The sequence below is a fragment of the Salvelinus namaycush genome, chromosome 16, assembly GCF_016432855.1.
Source record: "Salvelinus namaycush isolate Seneca chromosome 16, SaNama_1.0, whole genome shotgun sequence".
In the NCBI taxonomy this organism is placed as follows: Eukaryota; Metazoa; Chordata; class Actinopteri; order Salmoniformes; family Salmonidae; genus Salvelinus; species Salvelinus namaycush.
In genome coordinates, this window is record NC_052322.1 from 19923485 (window position 1) to 19932382 (window position 8898).

Here is an 8898-nt window from a genome sequence, read left to right on the forward strand (position 1 = left end):
ATTCCACTGACCAATCGTAGTTCTTGTTCCCACAAATCAGGTTTGGCTCTCGCGAGAGAGCGTGAAGCAACTACACGGCTGTTGCCGAAGTCGAAAGATTGTTACAGGTAGGTAGCTGTATGTCAGTTTACAATACAGCTGTCTATTATATTTCATATAGATAATGATTGTTATTATTTATTGTATTGTACTTTTCGTTCCTGTGTCAAATTGAGCTTTCGGATGTTAAAATTACACGTTGGTGGGTGATGCACCAACAAGCAGCTTGCTAGCTTAACGTTAGCAAACAACACAAGTCATTTCAGGTAGGTGTTTTGCTGGCGTATTTACATACACAATCGCTGCTTTCAATTATATTGGGTTGCACAAAACCGCCGTGGGAAGCCAGAAGCTAAGTTGAAATGGAATTGTATTTAACGTTACTGTGCTGTGAGTGGAGGGTTGGCCATTATGACGGGGGAATTTGAGACAACATATCTAAAGGATTGTATTATTAATGCCAGGCACCACAGGCTATGACATTTTTGCATCTACCTATCTATTTTTTTGGTATTTTGGTCCATTAATGAGTATTTTCAAAAAGTAAGCAATTTTAAATAACTTCATAAATATATTTTCTTTAGTTTGTCATATTAGCTAATATATTAAAATATATTTTAACCACTTTTTAAAATGGTCACCAATAATTTCCAAGCTTACTAGCTACATTGAATTACACAATTTCAATGTCCATTTCGTAGAGTTACAAACTGGACTACATTTTAATAACTTACTTTGAAGAGATGGTGATTGGGTCTAAACAGGCCTTTGGCGTTTGGTCGTCTTAATTCAGTTTACTTGTCTTTAACTGCCTGTTCTCGGAAGTCAGACTCTTCCCACACCCCAACACATTTTTCTTAGCTTCAGAAACATCTGCATTCACCAACATTTGTGTGGTTATCTTTAGCTATATTCTCCAGACTTGCCCAGGGGGAATTGTTGATATGCTGTACATTATCTATTGTAGATAACATTTTATTTGCCAATAATGCATTTTACATGTCTTCAGTGTTTTACAGATAGAAAGATGAAAAAAGTATTTATCCACCATCTGTAATGGACAAGTCTGGACTTAGAGTGTTTTTTCACAAAATGAAACAAAAATATTTAGGCTAACTTCATCCAGTGTCTAGAATTTTTTTTTTGTCTGGTATGCAAACATGCACAGATTTAATGAGACATCACTTCATTTGCATATTTTTGTATATAAAATATTTCAGAAATCAGAATACACATTTTTATTTAATTTGTCTACATTCAACTGGTAAAAGTTGATTGTGATATGATTAAGAGAAAATGGTGTGGTGCCTAGCCTTAAACGGACTTACCAAAGGTGGGTCTGTTGTAGATCCACTTCCCTTCTGTCAATGTAAAAGTCCCCCATAAATTATTACTTTTTTTTTGTCCACGTATGGCGTACGTACATGACTTTTATTTTGACATGAGGTAAGAAGAGAAAGTGAGTCTACAACAGACCCACGTTTGCAAAGTCTGTTTAATTGACTACAGCTCAGCTTTCAACACCATAGTGCCCTCAAAGCTCATCACTAAGCTAAGAACCCTGGGACTAAACACCACCTTCTGCAACTGGATCCTGGACATCCTGATGGGCTTCCCCCAGGTGGTAAGGGTAGGTAACAACACATTTGCCACGCTGATCCTCAACATGGGGGGGCCCCTCCTGTACTCCCTGTTGACCCATGACTGCATGGCCAGGCACGACTCCAACACCACCATTAAGTTTGCTGATGACACAAGTGGTAGGCCTGATCACTCACAACGATGAGACCGCCTAAAGGGAGACCTGGCTGTGTGGTGCCAGAACAACAATCTCTCCCTCAATGTGATTTAAGACAAAGGAGATGATTGTGGACTACAGGAAAAGGAGGACCAAGCACACCCCCATTCTCATTGACGGGGCTGTAGTGGAGCAGGTTGAGCGTTTCAAGTTCCTTGGTGTCCACATCAAAAACAAACTATCATGGTCCAAACTAGGGTTGCAAAGGGTTGGAAACTTTCCGGGAAATTTCCATGTGAAGTTAAGCCTGGGAATTTTGCTTAAATTCATCAAAAAGGTTGGCTTATAACTTTTTTTGTGGGATACACATAAGGCAATTCTAGGTCTTGTGGCATATTTTGGTTAAACTATCCCCAATTCAATGGAATTGCAACCATCTGCATGCACAGTGCATTCCATCACATGTACAGCTGATTCTCAAGAGCTTCCACACAAATGAGATGCTATTGAGTCCACACCACCACACTGTCTGAGCCAAGGACTACATGCTTTCTGGTATGTTGTGATTACAATACTGGGTGGGGCAAATATATTTTATGACAATTTTTTTGTAAACTATTAAATAGTAGCCTACAGCAAAGTGTGTTTAAATAATTTCTAACTTGTTAACAATTTCTGCTGGTTAGTTTTTGCTACCGTGTGGGTTTTAGCTTGCTTGAGCCTGCTAACTGAGTGTAAATTCACCTGTTTCCACACATTTCATTTTAAAACATTTATCTTACAAAGGGGTTGTTTAATGTAACTGCTTAATTATTTATTTGTACATGGAATTGTATTTCAAATGTTTTACAATTTTTTTTCTCCTAATGTTTACAGGAAAATGCCACGGGCACTATCTGATGTGTGGAGACATTTCACTGCAGCTAATGTAGAAGGAAAAGCTGTGTACATTTGCAAATACTGTGTCCAAATCATATGTGAAGAATACAACAAAGATGCAGAATCATCTGGGCAAGTGCATAAAGTTCCCTCAACGCTCACAACAAGCAACCTCTGACAAAAGTCCTATTAGAGGTGAAAATGATGAATCAGACACCTTACCGATAGCAACAGCTCATGGTCCTCCTGGAATCAGAAGTTTCTTTTGACTCAATGGAGGAACGTAGTCAGAAATGCTGTTGAATGTCTGGCTTGAGCTGTGTATGCAACTGGTTCACCTCTGCTCACAGGCAGTGTGTATTGGAAGAGATTTCTGAATGTTCTTCGCCCAGCATACACCGCTCCAACCGGACATGCTTTATCTACTCATTTGCTGAATGCAGAGTTCAGAGTTCAAGTGAAGGTCAAGCAAATCATAGAGAAAGCAGACTATTGCATTCATCTCTGATGGGTGGTCGAATATTCGCGGGCAAGGAATAATTAAAGACAATCTCCACCCCTCAACCAGTATTACACAAGGGACAACAGACACTGGTCTCTACATTGCAGATGGCTTGACTGCAGTCATCAATGACCGAGGACCACAGAAGGTATTTGCACTGGTGACAGACAATGCTGTGAACATGAAGGCTGCTTGGTCTAAAGTGGAGGAGTCCTACCCTCACAGCACACCCATTGGCTGTGCTGCTCATGCATTGAATCTGCTCCTCAAGGACATCATGGCACTGAAAACAATGGATACACTCTACAAGAGAGCCAAGGAAATGGTTAGGTATGTGAAGGGTCAAGTTATAGCAGCAATCTACCTCACCAAGTAAAGTGAGAAGAGTAAGAGCACCACATTGAAGCTGCCCAGCAACACCCATTGGGGTGGTGTTATGTTTGACAGTCTCCTGGAGGGGAAGGATTCTCCAGGAAATGGCCATATCCCAGTCTGCTGATATGGACAAGCCCCATCAGGAGGATCCTCCTGGATGATGTATTTTGGGAGACAGTGGTAAGCAGCCTGAAACTCCTGAAACCTAAAGCAGTAGCCATTGCACGGATTGAGGGAGACAATTCCATCCTGTCTAATGTTCAGACTGCTTGCAGATGTAAGAGAAGATATCTGTACTGTCCTGCCCACTTCACTGTTGTTCCAAGCAGTAGAAACTGCAGTTCTGAAATGCATCAAAAAGCGTGAAGACTTCTGCCTGAAGCCCATACACGCCACAGTGTACATGTTGGACCCCAAGTATGCTGGCAAGAGCATCCTGTCCGGTGCAGAGATCAACAAGGCCTATGGTGTCATCACTACCGTGTCTCGCCACCTTGGCCTGGATGAGGGCAAGGTTCTTGGCAGTCTGGCGAAGTATACTTCCAAGCAAGGGTTTGGGCTGGAGATGCCATATGGCAGTTGTGCCAACATATCTCATCAGCCACCTGGTGGAAGGGACTTTGTGGGTCTGAGGCTCTTTCCTCTGTTGACTCCATCATCCTCCAAATCCCACTAACATCAGCCGCCTCAGAGCACAACTGGTCCTTGTTTGGGAACACACACACCAAAGCATGCAACCGGCTGACCAATACAAGGGTTGAGAAATTGGTGGCCATCCGGGCAAATCTGAGGCTTTTTGAGCCTGACAACGAGCCATCCTCAACAAGGTTGGAAAGTGACCGTGAAGATGAGGCCCTAGAGTCTGATGTTCAAGAGGTGGACATTGAGGACGTCCAGGGAGGAGACATGGAAGCCTGAGAGGAAGACAACCAAAGCTTTAGTTTCTAGACTATCATTTTACAGATGTATGTCCTTTTTGGGAGATGCGATCATTCAATATTCCCTTTTGTTGATCAGTGAAATCATCCCATGTGAAGAGTCAACTCATTTAATTAAAGTTCAATTTGTAACAACAAAAATCTATTGGGATTTAATCATTTGCAATTATTCCTACTTATAAGGTTAAAGATTTGTTTGTCTCCATATGATATGGTAAATTTATCCAATGCAAAAAAATCTACATTTAAATGGTATTTAATATTAATTTTCATATATTCCCACAAAGTTTCCACCTCTGAATATTCCCCAAAATTTGCACCCCTAGTCCAATCACACCAAGACGGTTGTACAGCGGGCACGACAAAGCCTATTTTCCCCTCAGGAGACTGAAAAGATTGGGCATGGATCCTCAAGGTTCTACAGCTGCACCATCGAGAGCATCTCGACTGGTTGCATCACTGCCTGGTTATGGTAACTGCTCGGCTGCAAGGCACTACAGAGGGTAGTGCGTATGGCCCAGTACACCACTGGGGCCAAGCTTCCTGCCATCCAGGACCTCTATACCCCTCTTTTACGCTGCTGTTACTCTCTGGTTATCTTTGCATAGTCACGTTAACTCTACCTACATGTACATATTACCTTGACTAATCTGTGCCCCCACACATCGACTCTGTACCCGTACCCTCTGTGTATAGCCCTGCTACGGTTATTTTACTGCTGCTCTTTAACTATGTTACTTATATTTTTTACTTCACTTATTGTTCTTAACTGCATTTCACTGTAAGGTCTACACCTTTTTATATTCGGTGCATGTGACAAAGTTTGCTTTAATACGATCCTTTTAGATATTGTCTCATGCCCCACGTCATAATGACCAAACATCCTGCCCACCGGCACAGTAATTTGAAATTGAATTATATTTCACTTCTGTCTTTCTACTGTTTTAGCAATACAATTTAAAGCAATGCTAGCTAGCTAACGTTGTTTTGGTTTTTCAAACACTACTTCAGTCACTCTTGACATAAACGGCAGGTCAGTGCAATAACTAGATACCTGCTACAACACTTTATTTTCATATTCAAATTTTGCAGGATCCAATGATGAGTTACATGGAAAAGCCTGAAGATATTACGAAAGACGAATGGATGGACAAACTGAACAATGTACAAATACAGAGGGCTGACATGAACCGGCTTATTATGAATTACCTGGTGACAGGTATACCATCATTCACACTTTGTCATTTGCTGCTAAAACAACCTCCAATCTGAGCTGCGCTCAATCCCAGTTTACTGTTCTGCTCCAAACAACTTTGGCTTTTCAGCTCGTTTCTACTTGCAGAATCACTCACCTTTTTCCTTGATCTATCCTATATCCGGTTGATTGTTCTTGTGATTTTGATGGTCTCACTCTTGTCTGTGTTTGTGCAGAGGGGTTTAAAGAGGCAGCTGAGAAGTTCCGGATGGAGTCTGGGATCGAGCCCAGTGTGGACCTGGACTCGCTGGATGAGAGGATAAAGATCAGAGAGATGATCCTAAAGGGGCAAATACAGGAGGCCATCGCACTCATCAACCGCTTACACCCAGAACTGCTTGACACCAAGCGCTACCTGTATTTTCACCTGCAGGTAAGGATGCCCTCAGTGGACTGTTTTGGGACCAGCTCCTGTCCAAATCATAAGCATCTCGATGTGGATGTCCATTGCCTACACCATAACACTAACTTCTGTCATCCCGCTCCATTTCTTTCCCCTTTTCCTCTTTGTAGCAACAGCACTTGATTGAGTTAATCAGGCTGCGGGAGACGGAGTCTGCGTTGGAGTTTGCCCAGACACAGCTGGCAGAGCAGGGGGAGGAGAGCAGGGAGTGCTTGACAGAGATGGAGAGGACGCTGGCTCTTCTTGCCTTCGATACCCCAGAGGAGTCGCCCTTTGGAGACCTGCTTAACATGATGCAGCGACAGAAGGTGTGTGTGGTTGGTCTATAATCTGTATCATTGTATTATTAGAGCCTCTTTACACTACACTAGTTTGACAACACATACTAGTTCCATTACATATTTTTGTAGTGTAAAAAGACTTACCTTACTTGGCCCAGCGTCGTCCGGGGTAGGCCGTCATCGTAAAGAAGAATTTGTTCTTAACTGAATTGCCTAGTTAAATAAATAAAATGCCTGTATACATTTGCTGCTGGACAAATTGAAAATGACATGTTTTCAAAATGTCCACACGCTTTGTAACGCTTTGCGTTGATCATGTGTGCAACATGGTTTGGATGAGATGCTCCTGTTTTAGTTATCCTTATTTAGTTTTTCTAAATACTAAGGTATTTATGGTATGCTATTAGCTGCACACACATGAATCAGGAATGTGCCTTTGGCCACACCACATCCAAGGCTAATGTAAGGATAGTGTAAAAGTAAAATGTGCACATCTGAAGTTGAAGAGATGCAGATCTTACTTCACGTATTTTACTAATAGCCTTAATGTGCATTTGTAAAGGGGTCTCCTTTTTTATAGGTGTTCTGTGTGACTGTATTCCTGTAATTGACACACCATTCTTTCCCTTCTGAATGCTCTTCAGGTGTGGAGTGAGGTGAACCAGGCTGTGTTGGACTATGAGAACAGGGAGTCAACGCCCAAGCTGGCCAAGCTACTCAAGCTGCTGTTATGGGCTCAGAACGAGCTGGACCAGAAGAAAGTAAAATACCCCAAAATGACAGACCTCAGCAAAGGCATTATTGAGGATCCCAAGTGAAATGACGAGCAGTGACATGGACTACCATACTTCCTTTCTCCTATTTATAATCCGTGAAAGACTGGATGATAACGGGAAAATAACATGTATATAAATACTTTTTTCATGTTGCATATATGAGAGGACTTAATTGAGTGTGCAAATGCTATATGGCTGTATTTAAAGAAAAGAAAAAGTGACACACTGATTTAAACATTCAAGAGTACCCACATTTATATACACTTTAAGAGACCACACGTTTATATTTGATTACCTGAGAAATTGGTATGAATCACTTTTACTTGAGTGTCATGGTCGGTTCTGAATATAATTAAATTCGTTTTTTAAGCCACTGAGTTGAGTGTAGGTGTTAAGATTTTATACAAACCATATAGTTTGTTAAAGGTCCAATGTAGCTGTTTTTTATCTCAATATCAAATAATTTCTGGGTAACAATTAAATACCTTACTGTGACTGTTCAATTAAAGTGGTCAACAAGACACAAATAGATTCTTGGTGAAGAGCAATTCCTCAAGCAAGAATTTTGCAAGGATTGTCTAGGAGTGATCTGAGTGGGGAGGGGGAAACTGAACTATCTATTGACAGAGCTCTTTCTTATTGGTGATGTTACCAGACAGGCCAAAACTCTGAGGCAGTCTTTTCAAACAGCTCTTACACTATCACCGTTTTCAAAATGTCACAGTATTTCAACCTCAATTGTAGAAATATGTATATTGAACACAGGAAATATATTTGTTTTAATGCACTGGGCCTTTTTAAGCCTAAATTAGGCTCCTATGTAAAGGACAGAGGGGAATATAGGCTAAATGCTATTTTAATTTTTTTGTAAGTGTTTGGGTCATGTGGGAAAGGCCAGGTAACAGTTATCTACAGTAATTTGATTGGTTAAAATGGCAAGTCTATCTTCTGGACATCTGGTCTTAACCTGTCTACTGATGGATGAAATTATTACACACACACATGGAAATACGGGTTTCTTTTAAATGGTTGACTGAGTTTACATTCCCTTCTGTGTTTGAAAGATACCTGAAGCTCTGCCGTGTAGGTTATATTGAGGCATGAAAACTTGTAGCTGGAGGGTGAAAACCTTCACCTTTCATAGTATAAAGGCTCTCCTACAGAAGTAGAGAAGTTGGTGTAAGGTACCCATGACCAGATTGCTATTAAGAGTTAGTAACCAGTCTGAATTTGTACATTTACTGCACAGAGGCATGTGGTGTAAATATTGTTCAATGGGTGAAAGTCACTGTAGAAGTGCCCATTTCTTGTTTATGTTGTGATATTTGTTTATTTTTTTACCTGCTGCTAAATGTCAATTTCATTGTATGATCAGACAATGTGATTATGCACAGACTACAGAGAACTCCCTTCCCTTGTATTGTTGGGTGTTTTTGAGGTCAAATGTGCACATATAGAAATAAACTTTTCTGAGTTTTTATTTAAATTGGTCAATCCAGCATGACAATCCAGTGAGGGGACTGTTTCCTGCATTGTGTAGCCTTGCTGTCGAGGTTAATCATTTATTCTTTGCAGATGTGTGATTTTGGTGTAGGTAAGTTGGGCTCCCGAGTGGCGCAGTGGTTGACGGCACTGCATCTCAGTGCTAGAGGTGTCACTACAGACCCTGGTTTGATTCCAGGCTGTATCACACCTGGCCGTGATTGGGAGTC

The 8898-nt window shown here is 41.2% G+C and overlaps 1 protein-coding gene across 3 annotated transcripts; it reads left to right on the forward strand.

The window, feature by feature from the left end:
* On the forward strand, nt 1-8668 carry LOC120061142 (glucose-induced degradation protein 8-B homolog). 3 transcript variants are annotated; one of them, XM_039010713.1, is made up of 6 exons: nt 88-107; nt 216-305; nt 5564-5690; nt 5903-6099; nt 6240-6437; nt 7055-8668. In XM_039010713.1, exons 3-6 carry the CDS (start codon nt 5570-5572, stop codon nt 7226-7228), a joined length of 690 nt encoding a protein of 229 aa, XP_038866641.1. In that variant the 5' UTR covers nt 88-107; nt 216-305; nt 5564-5569; the 3' UTR covers nt 7229-8668. The 3 variants fall into 3 exon arrangements, with proteins under 3 accessions (XP_038866639.1, XP_038866641.1, XP_038866640.1); XM_039010711.1 differs by lacking the exon at nt 216-305 and having other exon boundaries at nt 1-107; XM_039010712.1 differs by lacking the exon at nt 88-107 and having other exon boundaries at nt 117-305.
* The last annotated feature ends 230 nt before the right edge of the window (nt 8669-8898 follow it).

Bases quoted from the DNA above. Each gene is read 5' to 3' on its own strand.
- LOC120061142 (XM_039010711.1), top strand. From the start codon at position 5,570: ATGATGAGTTACATGGAAAAGCCTGAAGATATTACGAAAGACGAATGG. The intron at 5,691-5,902 runs GTATACCATCAT...GTGTTTGTGCAG, and splicing joins TATGAATTACCTGGTGACAG to AGGGGTTTAAAGAGGCAGCT. The intron at 6,100-6,239 runs GTAAGGATGCCC...TCCTCTTTGTAG, and splicing joins ACCTGTATTTTCACCTGCAG to CAACAGCACTTGATTGAGTT.